Source organism: Barbus barbus, assembly GCF_936440315.1.
Source record: "Barbus barbus genome assembly, chromosome: 34".
Lineage (NCBI taxonomy): Eukaryota > Metazoa > Chordata > Actinopteri > Cypriniformes > Cyprinidae > Barbus > Barbus barbus.
Window position 1 is genome coordinate 28,173,474 of NC_136762.1, and position 23,021 is coordinate 28,196,494.

At 39.7% G+C, this 23,021-nt stretch overlaps 1 protein-coding gene across 1 annotated transcript; it reads left to right on the plus strand.

Annotated features, from left to right (window-relative positions):
• Positions 1–324: 324 nt before the first annotated feature.
• On the plus strand, positions 325–18,694 carry mfrp (membrane frizzled-related protein; the record flags this gene model as incomplete). Its single annotated transcript, XM_079391974.1, has 13 exons — positions 325–369; positions 440–545; positions 719–850; positions 5,368–5,517; positions 8,490–8,709; positions 10,077–10,207; positions 11,695–11,820; positions 11,928–12,004; positions 12,216–12,364; positions 15,680–15,810; positions 15,908–16,042; positions 18,273–18,400; positions 18,470–18,694. The coding sequence occupies 13 exons, from the start codon at positions 325–327 to the stop codon at positions 18,692–18,694; spliced, it is 1,755 nt and encodes a 584-aa protein (XP_079248100.1).
• Positions 18,695–23,021: the final 4,327 nt, after the last annotated feature.

Consider the following 23,021-nt stretch of genomic DNA (forward strand, 5'->3'; position numbering starts at 1 on the left):
GCAAATACCAGACTCTTTCTTTCTTTCTTTCAGCAGCACAAGATGCTGGACCATAATATTATAGCACTAATAAGAGACAACAATAAATAGATTTAATAAATAAATATTCTACTGAATCTATTCAATGCACACACTTTAATGGATTTTTTTTAACTTTTTATTTATTTATATTTTTATTTGTTTTGTTATTTACTATTATTATATCTAGGCATTTCCTTTTAAGAATAACAATAATTCATTATCACAACCAAAGGACTGAATCAACAGCCTAGCTCACAATTTCAGATAACTAAACATATGTAAATGGTTTCGCAAAACACAAAGATGATGGACTCTGACCTTTCAACTGAGAGCCCAGATGCATATGAGGTAAATTATTATTATTATTATTCAACATTCTATGCTGGCTCTAAACTAATCATCTGTCTAATATTCATAGAATGTTTTCTGCAACCCAGTTTTCCAGCTTGATGAAGAAAATGAAGAAACCAAAAGACATTTCAAAATTGACATCTACCTTGAACCAACTAAAACGCCAGCTGCAGGTAAGTGCGCGTAGCAATCATTTAGGGCTATTTAATATTGAATATTCCTAGCATAAATACAGCATTATGTAATGCATTTGTATTTTGTAGAAGAAATTGGTGACTCTGCAGTGAAACTGATTTCTATATTCCACATTCTGTATGTTTGGCTTAACGTCTGGTCCTTTGTAAAGGTCCCAGTGTGCTCAGTAACTGTCTGCTGACGGTAAGAGCTCATCTGGCTGGCCGTGGAGCAGTAATCGTGTCGGCCGGTGTGGTGTTGATTGCAGCTGTGCTTTGCCTCATTCTGCTCCTCGTTCTCAGACGTGAGTCAGCAAAACACTTTTACTTCATCCATGTGTTGCTGTTTTGTTTTGGTGTAATTGTTGAAATTCTGTAAAAGAATGCTAACTGTAAAATAAGAATGAGACAGTAGTTTCAAAGAGTCACTACTAGTGCTGCTACAGGTCTGTATATTTGACTTTTTATGGCTCTGACAAGTTCTGATATTTCTGTTTGCACACAAATCCTTTAGTAGCATATATCTTGCATTTTTAAATGTTATTCTCATTCTCTAATATGATGTTTTAATTTTCATTGCTTTTGAATTATGTTAAAATAACATTCAGCATACAATGCATCTTCATTGTTTACTGTGATCAATTATTAAAGGCTTACCTAATAGCTTTGGTAGTATAACAAAGCTTTTATAAGAACAATCTTCCTGAAAATTTTCAGGTAAGGCTTAAGAAGAAATCGTAGAGGGACATCTTGCCTCAACCTCTGAGAAAGAGAAGGTTTTATCAAAAGAAAATGCTCTTGACTCTTCAATTAGGGAACCTCAAAGAGAGGCTCAAACAATAGATACCATAAGATAACTGCCTACTTAAAAACCCCTAAAGACAGGGGGAGGCAGCCCAAGCCTTACTTTTATTTTCCTAAGGAGGGCGAGGAACCCTACTTTTCATATCCATCTTAGAAGAGGGACATCCCACTCAACCCAAAGGATAAAGTAAACTGCTAAAAGGGTTAGCAAAAAAAGGTGGAACACAGACTTGGGCTGCCTCTCCTGTATTTAAGGGCTTTTAAGTCAGATTCCTGTGGGTGAAGAGGCAACAAGGGGAGCAAGTAACCCTGCTTTAATCAAACTTTCTGGAGAAAGCCATCTCGCTCAAATCATAAATCCAAAAGATCCAATAAATTTTGATTTGCTTTTGATACAGTTGATCACTGTATATTAGTTGAGAGGCTTAGACAGGAGGTTGGTATCTCTGGAACAGCCTTAAGCTGGTTTTCATCAGACAGGTCTTTCTCAGTAAGAGTTCAAAATTATACTTCATCAACAGCACCTGTGTCCTGTGGTGTTCCCCAGGGTTCTGTTTTGGCCCCATTGCTTTTTGCTTTGTATTTGCTGCCTCTGGGGCAACTGGTAAGTAACTTTGAAGGCATTCGCTATCATTGTTGAGCAGATGATATTCAACTATATATTTATTTTAAGTTTCATGAAATTACAAAAGTGTCTACTCTTTAAATTGCATAAATAGTCTGGATGGCAAATTATTACTTACAGTTAAACCCTGAAAAAACAGAAGTACTTATCTCGGCTCCTGTTGGTATTCTCCCAAAAGTGATGGAAAGTCTTGGTGCTTTATCACATTCTGCCCTTCGTAATGTAGGTGTTCATATGGAACAAGCCTTCAGTCTTGATCAACATGTGAATTATTTGGTTCGTAACTGTTTTTATCAGTTGAGAAAAAATTCATCGCAAAATTGAGGCCAGCTGTGTCCACAGCGGAAATGGAAATTATTAAACATGCATTTATTTCCTCCCACCTTGATTACTGCAACTCTCTTTTTACCTGTCTTGGTCATTCATCCCTCAAACGTTTACAAGTGGTTCAAAATGCTTCTTCTAAATATTTAACCAAGTCATCAAATAGATCTCACGTAACCCCAAATTTAATTTCTTTACATGGGCTCCCTGTCAAATTTAGAATTTTAAAATTCTCATGATGGAGTTTAGAGCGTTGCATGGTCAAGCCCCTGTGTATATAAAAGAGATGTTGAAACCCTATAACTCATCAGAGATCCTCAAATCAGATCCTGCTAGTTGTTCCACGCTCTAGATTGAAGACAAAAGGAGACAGTGCCTTTGAAGTAGTTGCTCATAAGTTGTGTTCCTCCTCTGGAACTGAGATCTGTGGACTCGGTGGACATTTTTAAAAAGCAGATGAAAACTCACTTGTTCAAATTTGCTTTTGTCTAATTTGTTTTGTTTTATTAATTGTCATGTCTATTTTATTCTTCATTTTACATTTTTGTTGTAAAGCACTTTGTGACACTTGCTCTTGAAAGGTGCTATAGAAATAAATATTACTACTAACTAGCCTATCAAAAAAGGGAACTGTCCTCAGACAGCTACTTTCTCCCAGAAATGTTAGGCTCTGATAAAATTACCTCCTCAAAAGGAAACCCCAGAAAGGGGATCACCCTTAGAAGAGAAACCCTTGGGTACTCTAAAAGCCCTAAGTACAGGGGAGGCTGCTCAACTCTGCTTCCAACTAGAAAAAAGGGGAGCAAGGAACCCCACTTTCATACCCTATCCAAATGGGGAGGGATATCTCACTCAGCCTTACATTACATGATAACCACCAAAGAGAACTGCCTTCAAACAGCTACCAACTCTGATGAAGCGGGAGCACCAGAAAGAGCTCAACATCAGAGGAAGCCCCAGGGTGACCGCCTAACTTGAAATATCTTAAATACAGGGGAGACGGCCCTGCTTCCAACTAGAGAAACGGGAGGGACACCTCAGTCGACCCTAGAGCTAAGTGATAACTCACTAAAGGGAGCTGACCTTAAACAGCTACCAACTCTGATAAAGCTACAAAAATGCAGGGCTGAAGGACGGGTGGCAACATGGAGCTGAACTTCAATGCCATCCTGAAAAACCTGCCTTGACCCAGATTCAAACCGGGGTTGCTGCGGCCACAACGCAGAGTACTAGCCACTATACGATCACGGCACACTACCACTCTGCCACTGGAGGGGCTCTTTGAAGTGCTACTGAATACCAAGCAGCCTTGTCCTCTTTAGTTTGCAGACAACACTTTTCTTTTACCTACATGACTCTTTCCAAAGAGTGTACTGTAATAGTGCCTGTTTTCTAAAGTTGGCAGGGCCCCTAGAAGGTCTCATCCAAAGGCAGGCTCAAACTTAGAAATAGTATCGACTGCATGCTACCTCTAAAACACCAGAGGTACAGATTAAACACAAACAGGGTGTTTTGTTTTCTCTTTCTGTATCCCATTGAGGCAACTCTTGTGTGGCAAGATGTGTGGAAGGGAAATAACCTCTTGTACAAAGAGACAACCAAAGGCATGGGAAGGAACAGTTCACGTGTCTCAGTGATGCCCACCCTGAAAGACCTGCCATAACCCAGGTTTGAACAAAGGTTGCTGCTGCAGGCACAATGCAGAGTACTCACCACTTACAAGCCACAGTGAGCTCCGGCTCGTACTAACCACTAAGCCACTTTCTGGTTAAATTAAGCTAGTTTTGTGGAGTGGTGCCAGGTAGTGCTGTCACAAGTTTATTATGTGTTTTAGTAGTCTTGGCCAAGTGGTAAAGCAACGGACTAAGGCTGCGTTCCACTCCACTTTTAGACACGCACTCGCTAACTTCCCTAAGCACTTCCCCATTTTGAAGTGCGTTCCACTTTGGGAAGTGGATGAGGGGAGTTTATATGGACAGACCCTCGACCCCTCGATTTTGACAGAAGGAGCGAGTCTGCTTCATATGCACAATTCAGGCCGCTCCATAGACCACAATGCAACACGATTTTAACGTCCTCGCTGATCAAGTTTAATTTATCCCTACCCCAAACAACTTTATAATATATAAATTATTTAGTTTTACATTTATAACAGCCCAAGCATATCTATATACACACAGAATGCTGCACCAAACAAATTTGTAAGGGGGAAAATGTAAGCAATAAACTGACTCCACAGTGGATTCTAAGTGATCAAGGGCTTAGGACGTTCCTAACTCCAGCCCATTCCAAGGGTTCCACCATTAATACTGTAAAGCTGCTTGCTTTAAAGCAATTTATAGTATAAAGTGCTATACACACAAATGTGACATGATTTGATTTGAGTGCCAAATTGCAGAGCTTGTGCAAACATTCATGTTGCTGTGATCAGGCAAAAGACGATGAGGCTCGTTTGTGTTCAGGGAAATCTCGGGACTGCCTCCAGACTGCTAGTTTGTTGTAATTGTGTAGTGGTTAGTAGTCTGCTTTGTGGCTGCAGCAACCCTGGTACAAATCTGGTTTATTGGTTGTCTGGCAAAGGCCTTTCGATTCTCTTGGTTGTCTCTTTGCATGAGGTTTTTTCTCCTTCAAACCAACTTGCCACACAAGAGTTGTTAAGTGTGCCACAAGTCAGCACAATTAAAAGCATGTAAAGATGCTTTCCAGTTGCTGTACATTTATTTAATGCCACAAAGGCAACACAGGTGATTTTTCATACAGGTCATTCCTAAAATTCTGTTTTATTTAAATAGGTTGCTTTGGCCATTGACACTTCAGTGTATTTGTTCTCATGAGAATGAAAGTTTGAATCAGGCCCGTTGCCCATTTACCTCCTCTCACAAAAAAAAAAAAGAAACCTTTAAAACTTTGCAGCTATTAGCTTCATTGAGAAACTTGACAGGTATTATTATTATTTTAATTCATTTTTACACTTACCTCGTAGCTGTTATGTACCAAATTTGGAAATGATTTAGAAGTAGAGAAAAGAGAAAATTAGCTTTGTCACTGTTCTACTCTTTCTTTTCACAGATGGTAAGACGAATAAAGGAGAGATTTTCCCTTTAGACTCTCGGTTTGGTGACAGATCTTCACAGAATCTTTCTCTGAGTCCAACTGCCCCTCATCCCATGAACACTTCCACACTCCCACCGCCTGGAAAAAAGCCCACCTTCTTTACAAGTCAGTTCATGGTCTTCTAACGGCATGTACCATTTCATATAAAGTGACCCCAAACGACTTCGCCTTTGCATTTCATTACAAAATATCAACCCAAGTGGCATTTAAGGTTGAGTTTATTGGGACATTTTAAGTGTGACTCAAGTGTCCAAATATAGTCAAATCAAAAATTATTGACACCAGATATAATTTTTGATATTTTTTTTACTAGTGTACTAGTGGGTGCAGGACACTATAGTTCTAGGCGAGATTTTAGATTTCCACCCCCCACTAAAAATATTCTGAAAATGCAGATTTTTCTAAACTTTACTATAATATAATATAACATAAATACTGTTAAGTATTAGCATAAATTAGTAGTAAATAAATTGTGATAATAAATAAATGCGCCTTGTAGGTATTTTATGAGTGACTCTGTTAAAACATTTAAGAGACCAGACATGAGTTATAGCCTACTCCCAAACAGAGAAATGCAACCCACAACTATCCTACAGTGACAACAAAGAAACATATGAGCAATATGAAATGCCTAATATTTCCGACCAAAAAGCAGCGTCCCCCAGTCATGTTGCGCCACGGGCCGGCCTGCTAGAGTTCATTTATGTAAGTGAGGATAGCAAAATAAAGTAAACTGTGACATATTATACCCAACATTTCCTCATACAGACCTGACTATGTTTTGCTTAAGTGTTTTTTCTTTAAATGCTAATGTGACCTTTTTCCACCACAGAAATATCTAATTGTGTCTTAAATTTAACAGCGGACATATATTCAACCAAATTAGATTAGATTAGATTAGATTCAACTTTATTGTCATTTATGCAGAGTACAAGTACAGAGCTAATGAAATGCAGTTAGCATCTAACCAGAAGTGCAAGAATATAGTGTTTTATATACATATAAGTGCAGAGTAAATGAAGATATGATTTACAGAATATACAGTGGAATTGCTATATACAGTATTGAGCAGAGTATATACAGAATATAAATAGGAATGCAATGTAGGGACTGTATGTACATTATGAACAGAGCAATGTAGGATTATATACATTATGAACAGCAGAAACGTGAGAACAGTGGTAATAAATAAATACAGCTGGATGAGTGTGTGCAAGTATTGATAGAACAATGTATTCTATGCAAAATAGCAGTAGTGCAATATTATAGAAATAGTTTACTGTGCTTTGTATAGTAACAACTTTATACAGTTTATAGTGTAATAACTTTAACGATGTGCAGTCTGTGCAAAATATGAGTAGTGCAAATGCATGTGTGTAAAGTACTGTGACCAGTGCAGTAATAAGCAGGTGCAGGTTAGATTGGTGGTGTGGCGTTCAGAAGTGTCACAGCCTCGGGGAAGAAGCTCTTCCTGAGCCTACTAGTGCGAGAGCGTAGGCACCTGTAACGCCTGCCGGATGGAAGGAGGGTGAAGAGTCCATGGTTAGGGTGAGAGGCATCCTTGATGATGTTTCTTGCCCTGCCCAGACAGCGCTTATAATAAATGTTCTCAATGGAAGTTAACTGGGTGCCGGTAATCCGTTGAGCAGTTTTCACCACCCGCTGGAGTGCTTTGCGGTCAGATGCGGAGCAATTGCTGTACCATACTGAGATGCAGTTCGTGAGTATGCTCTCAATGGTACAGCGGTAGAATTCCACAAGGATCCTGGGATTCAGGTGAACTTTCTTAAGGCTCCTTAAGAAGTAAAGGCGCTGCTGTGCCTTTTTGACCAGAGTGGAGGTGTTATGGGACCAGGTGAGGTCATCAGAGATGTGGATGCCAAGGAACTTGAAACTCGACACACGCTCCACTTCAGCTCCGTTGATGTAGATGGGTGTGTGTACATGACTCCTAGTCCGCCTGAAGTCCACAATGATCTCCTTTGTCTTCTGGGTGTTTAGCTGTAGATTATTGGTGGCACACCATACAGCCAGGTGCTGCACCTCATCCCTGTAGGCTGATTCATCGTCATCCTTGATCAGACCTACCACAGTGGTGTCATCTGCTAATTTGATTATGGTGTTGGAGCTATAAACAGGAACACAGTCATGGGTGAAGAGGGAGTACAGGAGAGGGCTCAGTACGCAGCCCTGTGGCACGCCGGTGTTCAGGGTGATGATGGAGGAGGAGAGGTTATCTTACTTAACGGACTGAGGTCTGTTAGTCAGAAAATCTAGAATCCAATTGCAGATGGGTGTGCTGATTCCAAGCTGGCTGAGCTTGGAGATCAGCTTGGAGGGGACTACTGTATTAAATGCAGAACTGAAGTCTATGAACAGCATTCTCACATGTGTGTTTTGACTGTCCAGGTGGGTGAGGGCAGAGTGAAGCGCTGTTGAGATGGCGTCCTCTGTTGACCTATTGTGGCGATAGGCAAATTGGAATGGGTCTAGTGTAGCAGGGAGACAGGATTTTAGGTGGGATGCAACCAGTTTCTCAAAACACTTGGCAATGATGGGGGTGAGTGCAACAGGACGGAAGTCGTTAGGGACCGAGGCAGTGGAGTGTTTCGGTACTGGTACGATGGTGGAGGTTTTGAAGATAGTGGGGACAGTTGTTTGGGCCAGGGACAGATTGAAAATGTCCGTGAAGTCCCCAGCTAGCTGCTCCACACAGGCTTTAAGCACACGACCAGGTATTCCGTCAAATTCATTACATAGCCTACCTTTCTATCAAAGTTATCTGACATTATCAAGATTTGTTCTGACACAGTTTAACTCTGAGTTCTTGTCATATTTTATTACCATTTTCTAAACTATAGCGAATAAACTGTGATAATGTTAGAAATGTTGAAAGTGTCTGAATACATTTTGGTTTGACTGTATATTCCAGGGACTCTGCTTAATTGTACATCAGCAAACACAGCATCCACAATCAAATGCATGCTATTGTAAATCACAGTTGCACTAACTATTTTGTATGCATGTTTTTTTTCACCTGTCTGTTCGATATAAATGGCTTTCCATCTGTTTTCCAGCCTGTGGCGGTGTGCTGACAGACTCCTGGGGGACGCTCAGTTCTCCCAATCACCCCGGGCCGTATCCTCCAGACTCTCACTGTGTGTGGGTGATCAGGGTGTCTCCTCCGCTCCTCGTGCAGATCCACGTGTCTTCTCTGGCTGTCGAGGGACCCTCTCCTTGCTTGTTTGACTGGCTAGAAGTCAGAGAGGAGACAGAGAAGACATCTGCTGTCACAAGGTGTGCTCATTTAATCATAAACAACAATCAGAACTGACATGGGGCTGCATTTAAGTTTAAAAAGCCTTTGATTAAAGTGCAAAAACTAACATCTGCCAGTCTGGATTGACATTTTATTTAGTTTTTTATTCATTTAAACAACCTCTGTGTCACATGTTCCCTATTTGGTGTGTTGTTTTGCACTCTTATGTTGAAGTTTCGTTTGTTTGGTTTCCTGTTCTCATTTTGTAGTCCTTTTGTAGTTTTTTGGTTTCCCTCATTATTGTTCATGCCTATGTCCTATTTCATGTATTTCTGTTTTCGGCTTTCCTGGACTCTGTCTATGTTTTGTTTTCTATCATTAAAAAGCTGCTCTTAGATCTGTATTTGACCTGTAGTTTCTGCAAATGCCCTGGAGCTGTCAGAAATCTACCAGATGGTGCATTTTGCATCATATTTCAAATTTTTTGCTGAGAAATAAATGAAAATATATCTTGGTGCAGATAACATGAAAAAAGACTCCACATTGTTAAAAATACAAATCCTTTAACTAAAAACATCAAGACAATAACCAACAAAACCACAGGAGTAAACAAGAAACTAAACAAGACACAGGTGAAGATAATCAGAAACAAATATAAAACAAAATAAGTGTCCTTGGGCTGGAGTAGAGGAAAGGAGTGTGGAGCAAAACTTGTGCAAGTGAATAATGAATATTGATTATTCTGTCATAATTTACTTGTCCTTATGTCATACTTCGGTTAATCTTCGAAACACAAATGAAGATATTTTTAATGAAACCTGAGAGGTTTCTGTCCCTCCACTGAAAGTCCAGGTAACCGAAACTTAAAAGATCCAAAAAGATTATGAAGGCGCCATAAAGTGATCATATCTCTCACAATAAATACACTGCTCGTTTCATATTTATTCATTCATAACATGATAACAGACATTTCATTTTTGGGTGAACTATCCCTTTAAGTATATCGGCTTTAAAGATTTTTTGTTATGCTTTTGTGATCTTGAGAAAGTCTTGCATAACTTTTCTTTTTTTCAAGAAAATTAAACAGATAAAAATAACTATACTCCATACATATACTCCATATCAGTGGTTCTGAAGTATCAATACATATTGTTCCAAAACAATAATAATAGCTCCATGAGCAAAACATCAGTGGTTAACATCTTATGTTAACTTACTTCAGTGCAGAACATGTGTGCCTTGGCTTGTAAAAAGACACAACATAACCTCTTAAAAATGTACCTTATGGAGTTTTTGTGAAACTGCATATATAGAAACACCTGAGTTATTGAATAATTTAGCTGTACAGGGCTGTTCTTGGCAATCACACCCAAACTGTGAATAAATAAGATTGACTTGTTCCTAGATTCTGTGGCAGCGTCGCTCCACCTACACTGAACACAAACAGCAGCACCGTGCTGGTGTCCTTCCATTCTGACGGGAGCATTGGTGGCGATGGCTTCACTGCACAGTATCATACCATATTACCAGGACAGAGTAAGGAAAACTGAAACAAACAGAGCATCATGTTTCTTTTAATAGTTTAAAACACAGGCAATAATATTATGGAAGATACTTCGGTAACACTTTAGAATACCGTGCCATTAATGAATAACTACACAGGAACAAATGACTAATGCACTATTAACATTCTAGTAACTACTAATAACTAACAAGAGACTCTGATTAATGATTTAGCAAGTAATCGCGCTCAGTTGAAACTGGTAGTTCACTGTTAGCTAATCAGTAACTACTAATATTTTAATATATCCTGGAGAACTACTGTATACAGCTTCATAATTAATGTGAATTATGCATAATGTATAATTAATTCTAATGTGAAGATTAGGGTAACCCACTAGTAATGACTGAAGTATTACCAAATCCTTCTAAGGAACTACAACCCGAAATGATGGGACGTTTTTTTACATTTAAAAAAATGAAAGCAGCTGTACAAATTTAAAACCCACCCCAACCCATTCCACCCCTTGGTAGACTTAAAAAAACATTAATTAATATTACTAGATAAACAAATAACAATCAAATAATTTTTACAAAGATTTTAGAAAAGAAGACACAACATTAAAAGCTGAATGCCATGAATCTACAGTTTTCACGTTAGATCCATGTATACGAGAAGTAGAGAGGTCCATTGAGATAATGTCCAACAAATACACAGTCCAGGTTCATCTGTCCATTGTGTGAGGAGGATTCCAACCGTTGACAAGCTATTTTTTTTGCTGCTGTGAGAGCAGCTAACAGTAAAGATCTTTGTTGGACGGACAAGGTGAAGTCCCAAAAGTCATTCTCAAGAGTCAAACATATCTCAGTAGCCAACAAATATGATAGGTCCTGTGAGAGCTGAGTCCAAAAAGGTGAGAGAGAGGGGCACTCCCAAAAAAATGCAAAAACGTGCCTAAAACTCCTTGAGAACAGAGATTACACTTAGGAGAAAATGACAGATCCATATAAAAATGTTTCATTGGAGTCAAGTAAACCCTATGCAGCAATTTCCAATGAATCATTTGGTGATTAGGATTTTTAGAAGACAATTTAAACATACCCCATACCTGATCGGAAAATAAAACATGCACATCCTCATTAAGATCCTTAGCCCAAACAGTTGGGATAGATAAAGGTTTGTATGCATGCTCAAGATGAAAGAGATAGATGACTGAAGCAGAGGAGGGATGATGGAGTATTCTAAAGTGTTTATATTTGTGGATCTAGTAGTCTATATTGTAGGGTGACAATAATGAAATTTAAATGAGATTTAAAAACTTCATATGCAATAAAAATGTGGTTTAGCCAAATGAAAAAAAAAAATTCTTTAGAATTTATAAATGTGATGCAAATGCAAGTTAAAGAGCAGCAAGCAGTGAGTATAACTATGATATTCTGATCACAGATTATAATAATACGTCACATGGTGTGTTATTTTTCTGTTTGTATCTACAAAGTTTTTCTTTTATATCTGTGATCAGAGAGCTGTTCCAGAGAAGAGTTCATGTGTGACGGCGGTCGTTGTTTGCTACCCGTTTCCGTTTGTGACGGCCAGCCAAACTGTCAGGACAGGTCAGATGAAGCCAACTGCAGCCAGAAACACAAGGGTAATTACATCACTACACAAAGTGTGACACTTCAGTCATTTATCTCACTTGAAAGTAAAAACTATAATCCATATCATGATTCTGTCTTTCAATATTCTGATTCTTAGAGTGTGGAGGAAAAATAACAGGAGAGTATGGATCGTTGTCCAGTCCAAACCATCCAAAGCCTTACCCACATCAACAGGTGAATGATTTCATCAGCTGCTATTTCTGTCAATCACTTCCTGAATCTAAATGCTAAATCGCATACATTTCCATGCAGTTTTATATAAATTGGCTATGCGCTGATCAATTAATGTATTAGGCCAGCTGTTAAATAACTAGCATTTGTTTCAGCGTCATGACTGTTTCTATCACATCTGTATTAATTGTAGTTATCTCTACCGCTCTCATAGTTGTGTACGTGGCAAATCTCTGTGGAAGATGGACAAGTGATTAGACTGAGTTTTCAGAACTTGAGTCTGGAAACACAAACTGTGTGTGAGTTTGACTATGTGGAGGTTTATGACGGTGCAGACGCAGATGCAAACACTGTTTTGGGCAGGTGAGAATACTGCACCGCTGCCTCTACAACACTGATTGGATTTTAAAGAGTTCTACTGCTTTAAAATGTTTACCGTATTGACCCGAATATTAGACGACCCTGATTATAAGACAACCCCCCTTTTCAAGGTGTACCTTTTGGAAAAAGGCTTTTTGAAAACCAAATATTGCATATTTTTCCTTTTTAATTTTTGTTTTAAAAGTATTGTAAATATAAGTAAAATGTACCACCAATCACAGTTTAAAATATACACTTTTTGATAAACCATAAAAATAGCAGGTAGCCCATCTGAATTATATAACAATTAGGCTATCCATCTCTTAGTAGCCTAGCAAAATGTCATTAACAGTAGAAATGAAATCTTATTGTAGTCTCCAAATCTGCGTACTGTCTTACATTTTAAAATCACTTTCAGAGGAAGTTTGGTCCCATTAGGCTAACATGACAGTCACGACTCATGCCGCTGTAAGCTTTTCTTATTCTTTTGTTTTCACTCGCGAAGTTCTAACATACATAACAAACATCTCATCTAATCTACAACAACGACAAACCATGGTTCACTGCCAAACTCAGACAGCTCCGTCAGGCCAAAGAAGATGCTCACAGAAAGGGGGATACAGTCTTGTATAAACAGACCAAATACACACTGGAAAAGGTGATCAGAGGAGAAAACTGGAATTATTCAGATAAGCTCAGGAACATTCTCTTCCAGTGATTCTGCTTCAGTCTGGAAAGGTATGAAAGTTATCACCAGTTACAAGACACCATCCCCCAGCACTGTGGAGAATCAACAACTGGTAGACGATCTGAATGAGTTTATTTATTTTTATTTGATCAGGGACAATGCACAAAAAACATTAGTCTAAAAAAGAAGAGATGTCATGTGCCAGGTTATAGCAAAAAATGCTAATTTCCACCGGCAGTCCCTGGACAGGTTGATATTATACTTACACAAATTCATAAAATATATACAAAATAATACATGGAAGCATTACTTCACTCACATCATAAAAATACTCTCCACTTCAGGAATCTATCACTCACTTACTCACAATTTACACCATTCATATCACAGTCATTCAGTGTGTTCTACTGCAGGTTTGAAACAAACAACCCACACCCGCCCAGAACACCTCTCCACACAACCATTAACACCTCCAGCAACCCCTCTCTCCCCCACACCTACAATTCAAATCATTGAAGATGATGTGCGCCAGGTCTTCAGAAAGAACAAAAGAAGGAAGGCACCAGGCCCAGACGGTGTCACCAGCCTGCCTAAAAATCTGTGCTGATCAGCTGACCCCCATCTTCACACAGATCTTCAACAGATCACTGGAGCTGTGTGAAGTCCCCTCATGCCTCAAACGCTCCACCATCATCCCTGTCCCAAAGAAACACAAAATTACTGGACTTAATGGCTACAGGCCTGTGGCTCTAACATCTGTGGTCATGAAATCATTTGAAAAACTGGTTTTGGCTTATCTGAAGGACCTCACTGGACCCTTACTGGACCCCCTGCAGTTTGCCTACAGAGCAAACAGGTCTGTGGATGATGCAGTCAACATGGGACTGCACTTCATCCTGCAGCATCTGGACAGACCAGGGACTTATGTGAGGATCCTGTTTGTAGACTTCAGCTCCGCTTCATCATCCCGGACACCCTTCAGAATAAACTAACCCAGCTCTCCGTCCCCACCTCCGTCTGTCAGTGGATCAACAGCTTCCTGACAGACAGGCAGCAGCTAGTGAGGCTGGGAAAATACACATCCAGCTCCTGTACTATCAGAACTGGAGCTCCTCAGGGCTGCGTTCTCTCCCCACTGTTCTTCTCCCTCTACACCAACGACTGCACATCTAAAGACCCCTCTGTCAAGCTCCTGAAGTTTGCAGACGACACCACACTGATCGGCCTCATTCAGGACGGTGACGAGTCTGCTTACAGACAGGAGGTTAAGGAGCTGGCTGCTGGTGCAGTCTTAACAACCTGGAGCTTAACACGCTCAAAACTGTGGAGATGATTGTGGACTTCAGGAGAAACCCCCCTGCTCTCCCCCCACTCACCATCATGAACAGCACCGTGACTGCAGTGGAGTCATTCAGATTCCTGGGCACCACCATCTCTCAGGACCTGAAGTGGGACAATCACATTGACTCTATTGTCAGGAAGGCCCAGCAGAGGTTGTACTTTCTTCATCATTGAATCCATCCTCTGCACTTCAACAACTGTCTGGTTCAGCTCAGCTACCAAATCTGACCTCAGAAGACTACGGAGAGTAGTCTGGACTGCTGAGCGAATCATTGGTACAACCCTCCCCACTCTCCAAGAACTGTACTTATCCAGAGTGAGCAAAAGGGCTGGTAAAATCACTCTGGACCCCTCACATCCAGCACACTCCCTCTTTGAACTGTTACCATCTGGTCGACGCTACAGAGCTCTGAGCACCAGAACGACCAGACACAGGAACAGTTTCTTCCCTCAGTCAATACATCTCATGAACACTTGTCATTAAACGTGGAACACACAACTCTAATATACATTATTTATTCATCACACATACTTATTTTTTCATTTCAAATTTGCACATATCAGACCTGTACACACATAGTTGTCTATATTATATATTGTGTTTTTGCTATGTTGTACATTGCCTATTTGTATATTTGTATATTATTCTTTTATTATCTGTGTCCTGTCCTGTTGCTGTCTTTCTGTTGCACTGTGGAGCATCGTCGTATGTGTGTAAACATACCTGGCCAATAAAGCTCATTCTGATTCTGACGTACAGTGTATACGTATTTCATGGCACACTCGTTTTACGCGTATTTGGCGCCACCTATTGTTGTGGGTGTATTATTGACATGTCAAAGTCTAGACCCTTAAATGTAAGACGACCGCATTTATTCTGATGCATTTCCAAGAATAAAAACATTGTCTTGTGTTCGGGTAAATACGGTACTTTCAGCAACAGTTGCTGAGTTTTAATCCAAATTAAAATGCATAGAACGCAAACATTTCCCTCATGAGCATTATCTTGAGGAAGCAGATTTAATTGTGTGTCATATTTGTTGTACTGGAGCGATTGAGTCATCAGTTTCACAGAATGTGATGATGCATTTCTTTAACAGTGTCAGCTACGGTCTCCCATGTGCCTCTATAAACGTTTACCCTACTACCACACGTCAGACCCACAACTGTGAAAAGTGTTCTTAACTTAAATATTGAGGGTTGAAACGGTGTCCCACAATATCTGTTTACAGAAAGCTTTCTGCTGTTTTTATAGTGAGTGCTTGACGTCCCGCTGTCTCTCTGAGCAGGTTTTGTGGGCCGGCTCTGCCTCCTGATCTCACTTCCTCTGGTCCTGTGATGACCGTGCTGTTTGTGGCAGATGAAGGTGTTGCAGACAGTGGCTTTTATGCATCGTTTAGGGCCGTGTCTCTTTCAGAAAGTGAGTGCTGCACGATTTCACCACGATTCATGAAGTAGATTTTGTGAATCTCTGTGAGTTTGTGACTCTTCCCTGCATCTCTGCTTTCTGCTTTGAGGAACATGCGCTCCAGCAGAGTTTGCGTGCGGCTCCGGGGAGTGTCTGCACCAGGACTGGCTGTGTGACGGATGGAGCGACTGCACAGATGCTGCAGACGAGCACCACTGCATTAACTCCACCTACCCTCCTTTCAGTGAGAACACGCCTCAGTTTGGACAGGACTTTTCCTGCTGTTTTGACTCCTTTCAATCCCTTCCAGAATAAATTGCTCAGCCAGTTAAATCTATAAATCTATTGCCCTAATAATCTCTTGCATAATCATTTATCAAATTATATATTATAAAGTGGTCATGAACTGAGAAACCAAAATTCCCTTGATCTTTTGACATAAGATGTCACTGTACTATAAAAAAAGTTTCAGAACTCAAAACTTTCTCGTTAGACTAAAAACAGCTTATACTGTGTTTCAATCTGCCAAAACGACAGCTTGTGGAATGTTCTACTCTATGATGTAATTGTGTGGATAAGCACCGCCTCCTCAGAAGAAGATCAACACCTGCTTCTACATCACTGTTTAGCGCCGCCCACTGACTCTATCATTGCCTGTTTAGCCCCGCCCACCGATTCTACAGCACTGCCTGATTAGCCCCGAAGACTGATTCCACATCACTGTCTGTCAAGGCACAATTCGACATGGTGTTTGAAACTAAAAGACGATGCTGTGTGACTCTATTGGATCTGTTTTCATTAAGTGATCTTTTTATTTTTATTTATTTAGTCATTTAGCAGACGCTTTTGTCCAAAGCGACTTACAAATGAGGACATAAGAAGCAATCAAAACCAACAAAAGAGCAACAACGTGCAAGTGCTATTACAAGTCTTGGTTAGCCTAACGCAGTACAGATAATTATTATTATTATTAATTAATTTATTTTATTAAATTAATTTTATTTCCTTGAATAAAAAGACATATAGATAAAATAAAATTAGAATAGAGAGTGCTAGAGTTAGAGGGTCAAGTAAAGATAGAACAGATGAGTTTTTAGCCGTTTCTTGAAGATGGTAAGGATTCGGCTGCTGGGATTGAGTTGGGCAGGTCATTCCACCAGATGGGAACAGTTCATGAAAAAGTCTGTGAAAGTGTTTTTGTGTGTCTTTTGGATGGCACAATAATGCGTCGTTCACTTGAAGAACGCAAGCTTCTAGAGGCATATAAGTCTGAATTAATGAATTTAGGTAAAGGGGAGCAGAGCCAGTGGTGGTTCTGTAGGCAAACATTAATGCCTTGAATTTAATGCGAGCAGCTATTGGTAGCCAGTGCAAATTGATGAACAGAGGCGTGATGTGCGTTCTTTTCGGTTCATTAAAGATTAATCTTGCAGCGGCATTTTGGATTAATTGTAGAGGTTTAATAGAATTGGCTGGAAGACCTGCCAAGAGAGCATTGCAATAGTCAAGTCTGGACAGAACAAGAGCCTGAACAAGGATCTCTATTGCTTTGAAGTGAAGTGAAGTGACATTCAGCCAAGTATGGTGACCCATACTCGGAATTCGTGCTCTGCATTTAACCCATCCAACGTGCACACACACACACACAGCAGTGAACACACACACACACACACACACAGCAGTGAACACACACACACACACACACAGCAGTGAACACACACACACACACACACAGCAGTGAACACACACACACACACACACAGCAGTGAACACACACACACCGTGAACACACACCCGGAGCAGTGGGCATTTATGCTGCAGCGCCCGGGGAGCAGTTGGGGGTTCGGTGTCTTGCTCAAGGGCAGCTCAGTCGTGGTATTGAGGGTGGAGAGAGCGCTGGACATTCACTCCCCCCACCTACAATCCCTGCTGGCCCGAGACTCAAACCCACAACCTTTGGATTACGAGTCCAACTCTCTAACCACTAGGCCACGACTTCCCATTTGTCTCCTCTTACAGATTGTTTGATATGTATTGAGTTAATTATGCATTTTAAAGCTAAATCACAGCAGCGTCCATTTGTGAGGAATGTACTCTGTCAAACATGCACAACTGTTGGGTGTTTACTTCCGAGTCTACAATCCATCTATTCAGAGTGTTCTGATGAGGGGGGTCAAAAACAGGACAGAAAATAGCATTATAAGTGGACCTCGGAGAACAATACAAAATAAAAAAGTGAGGCAGTTCATGACCCTTTAAATGGCATCTTTGTTTTTTTTTTTGTTTTTTTACACATTTCATACAGTGAGGAACAATATAAAGCCCATATGGGTCAGCAGTATGTGCAGTATTTATTGGCTTTTGGTAAATCTAAAGTATATGCAAACTCAAAAGTAGCTTTTTAGTTGTTGTTTTGTTTTTTTTTGTAGTCACAAGTGCATCTCACATTATTATTTTTTGCCTTTTTTCCTCAGCTTCATCTTGTGAGCCCATCCAGGTTGAAATGTGCAGAGGTCTGAGCTACAATCTCACGTCCTTTCCAAACATCTGGCTGTCTATTTCTGACCAGAGAGAAGCTGCTTCTATTCTGCTCAAGTACAGGGTGAGAATGAAAAGCAGTGATTCTGAGCAACTCCTCCGAACCCTTTTGTCATGTGTGATGTGACTGCAGGTGCTGATGGAGTTTGGCTGTTTCGAGTCTTTCCGGCGGCTTGTGTGCGGTGTGTTTGTTCCTCACTGCAGCGCTCAGAGTGGAGTCCTGCAGCCGTGTCAGTCCGTCTGCTCCAGCGCTGAGCAGCAATGCAGTCAAACCCTGACCCTGCTCAGTCTGAGCTGGCCCTTCAGCTGCCACCTGCTGCCTGCTTCACACGACCCCACGGACTGCTCCCTGCCATAGGACACGGCACTGAACAAAACCACTGCAGCCTGACATACTCCCCCGAGAAAAACAGGTGCAATGACTGTACAATGTCAAAATTATTGTTCAAAGTTGGAAATAAAACAAAATTACTTGAATACATTTTAAACAAAATTTTAGTCTTCTGCTTAAAAATGTCATGTTCATTTCCATGTGTTTTCTGCTGTTTCTGGTTACACTTTATTTTGATAGTCCACTTTAGACATTCTACTAACTATAAGTAACTTTGCAACTACATGTCTAACTCTCAGTAGGGTAGGTTTAGGGTTAGTAGAATAAGTTGACGTACTTGCAAAGTTTCTTATACTAGTCAGTATGTTGTATGTTGTGGACCCATCAAAATAAAGTGTTAGAAGATATTAATCAGACGGTCTACTAGTACTCTAATGACTGCTAGTAGACATGTAGCTGCAGAGTTACTTACTGTTAGTAGAATATCTAAAGTGGACTATCGAAATTAAGTGATACCAAATATCTGAGTTACTTTTTCAAATAAGTAACTTTGTTCCTGTGTTTCTGATGTATTGAGTGACAGCTCTGCTGTTGAGAGAAATCAGGAGTAAGTGTGAAGTGACATTCAGCCAAGTTTGGTGACCCATACTCGGAATTCGTGCTCTGCATTTAACCCATCCAACGTGCACACACACAGCAGTGAACACACACACACACACAGCAGTGAACACACACACACACACAGCAGTGAACACACACACACAGCAGTGAACACACACACACCAAGAACACACACACACACACACACACACACACACACAGCAGTGAACACACACACAGCAGTGAACACACACACACACACACACAGCAGTGAACACACACACACACACAGCAGTGAACACACACACACACACACAGCAGTGAACACACACACACACACACACACACCGTGAACACACACCCGGAGCAGTGGGCAGCCATTTATGCTGCGGCGCCCGGGGAGCAGTTGGAGGTTCGGTGTCTTGCTCAAGGGCACCTCAGTCGTGGTATTGAGGGTGGAGAGAGCACTGGACATTCACTCCCCCACCTACAATCCCTGCCGGCCGGGGACTCGAACCTGCAACCTTTCGATCACGAGTCCAATTCTCAAACCATTAGGCCACGACTTAAAGTGCAGAGTGTTGTGTGTGAACATGATCTTACTGTAGTTCTAGACTAAATATCTACATGATCTTACTGTAGTTCTAGACTAAATATCAACATGATCTTACTGTAGTTCTAGACTAAATATCATCATGATCTTACTGTAGTTCTAGACTAAATATCAACATGATCTTACTGTAGTTCTAGACTAAATATCAACATGATCTTACTGTAGTTCTAGACTAAATATCATCATGATCTTACTGTAGTTCTAGACTAAATATCAACATGATCTTACTGTAGTTCTAGACTAAATATCATCATGATCTTACTGTAGTTCTAGACTAAATATCATCATGATCTTACTGTAGTTCTAGACTAAATATCAACATGATCTTACTGTAGTTCTAGACTAAATATCAACATGATCTTACTGTAGTTCTAGACTAAATATCTACATGATCTTACTGTAGTTCTAGACTAAATATCAACATGATCTTACTGTAGTTCTAGACTAAATATCATCATGATCTTACTGTAGTTCTAGACTAAATATCAACATGATCTTACTGTAGTTCTAGACTAAATATCATCATGATCTTACTGTAGTTCTAGACTAAATATCAGCATGATCTTACTGTAGTTCTAGACTAAATATCATCATGATCTTACTGTAGTTCTAGACTAAATATCATCATGATCTTACTGTAGTTCTAGACTAAATATCAACATGATCTTACTGTAGTTCTAGACTAAATATCAACATGATCTTACTGTAGTTCTAGACTAAATATCAACATGATCTTACTGTAGTTCTAGACTAAATATCAACATGATCTTACTGTAGTTCTAGACTAAATATCATCATGATCTTACTGTAGATCTAGACTAAATATCTACATGATCTTACTGTAGTTCTAGACTAAATATCTACATGATCTTACTGTAGTTCTAGACTAAATATCTACATGTATTTACTCCTCTCACCTGCACTAAAACACATTCAGTGTTCCTCAGAATCAATAAAAACAGTCAAATACAAACAGTGCAATAATTAGCCTTTTTCACAAAAATTGTAAATTAGGTCAGTGCAGGGTAAAGTTAGTTCCGTTACAGGTCTGCACCTATTATATCAGTACGCTTTTTTCTCAAATAGCCTAATGCTTCTTACCCTTTCTGTTTTGCCTGTTTTCTAAGTTGGTTGTTATATAATCTTCAAAGAAATAACACTTTGCTTGTTTGTAACTCACATGCCACTCAGACCGCTGACTCGTGAGATAATACGCTCAACATAGCGCCGCATGGTTTCTATTCTCCATCTCCGACATCCCTTTTTAAGTAGTCTTTAATCTCCGGTACATTTGAGCGTATTATCTCAGTTTACTCCCTCGAATCACCACATCATGATAAATTACTTAAAAATGACAACATTTATGTCTGTAACGGATCAGCCAGACTCCACCACCACCCAATCACAGAGATCCCTCTCACCTGAGTTCTGAACACCTGCACCTGTCACACATCCAATTACCCAATCACCAGCCAAGTATATAAGCACACACCTCAGTCACCATCATTGTCAGGTCTCGTACCATCGAAGAGGACTCTCTGACTTAGTTCAGCATTCTGTATGATTTACCTCCTTTGTGTTCTGTGTTTCTACGCTCTCTCCAGTGTCTGTGCTCCTGAGGTGTGTGCTCCGTCTCTGCGTCTCCTGTTCTCCAGGTCATCTGTAAGCAAAGGATTTCAAGTTACTCTCTACACCGATCTCCAAGGAAGAAGTCTAAAGACTGTGATACTCACCAGTGCATCACCCCACTATCCGTCACGACGACTCTGTGCTAAATAAAGATCATTGTGTTTATTTACCATCTGTGTCACGCCAGTTCTGTTACAATGTCCAGATGCACATTTATTCCAAGAATATATTAAACAACTTTAACTGAGTCCGGTTGAAGCATATTAAACTCAACACAACAACATAATCTGATACAATAGGAATAAAGTCATTAATAATGCAAATGAGAGCAAGTAGAAAATGCAATAATACTTTAATAATAATAATAACGAAAAAACTTCACATGGAGAGTCATAATGCACAGCCAGCACCAAACAGGCAGAACGACAAAACTAACTGAATTATAACTGCCACCATTTAGAATTGAACAAACTTGTATTTGATGACCCGAGCTGTCGCAAAAAGTTAATTATGAAATGTTTGCAGAGTAAAGTACCTGCAGTTCAAGCATTTTCATGATCTCTAATTTGTATCAAAAGACTTTGATTCTCAACCTCATTCTTAAGTACGGCCGCTGTTGTCACCAGAAAAACGTTTACCCTGCAAGCACCAATCCTGAAGCTAGAAACGGCTAATTAAATATGAAAATATGAAAAAGGCTAATTAAATATGCTAAAGAACACAAATGTCCTTTATGTATTTAATCCCATTTTATTAACCGATATCTTTGCTGCTGACCTTGAGTTCAGTTCAACCATATGAATAAGAAAAAACTAATTATTGCTGAAGAGTGTTGAACTCTCTTCTCCTGTGTCGTTTTCTTCATGTAATCCAGAACAGCAGCACAGCTGAATGGTTTGTTTGAGCTGCTCTACTGTACAGATGCTCATTTATATTTCCTGAGGCGTATTCATTTCACTTTTACATTTTCCAAAAAGATCACTTTTTTTATATGAAAAACAAACAAGCAAGCCCAGCCCAGATGAGAAAAAGTAATGCAAAAGTAACAATGCATTACTTTCCATAAAAAGTAACGCAATTAGTTATTTCTTAAGGGAGTAATCCAATATTATAATTACTGTCATTAAATATTATAATGCATTACTTTTTAAAGAAACGGTATATATATATATACAGAATAGCAATGCTCTCACTGTTTGTTTGCTGTATATATTCATTCATTTAATTATACCATTAACCCAATTTACAGTATTGTGGGATTTGGCCCCAGCGTAACTGCCAGGAGTTACTTCACCGATATGATGTATGTTAGTTGCTTTTATTACATCTGCACAGATATGCATTTTATGTGTCATTGTGATCATATAAATAAGCACTTTGTACCCATAATCTGAATCGTCTCTGTGGGATTCATATAGTATGACATATGGAGAATGTCCTAAACCCTGAAGTGTTGACAGATTATAGCTGCTTAAGATACTGTGTGATTTCATTCAAATAAACAATTAGCTA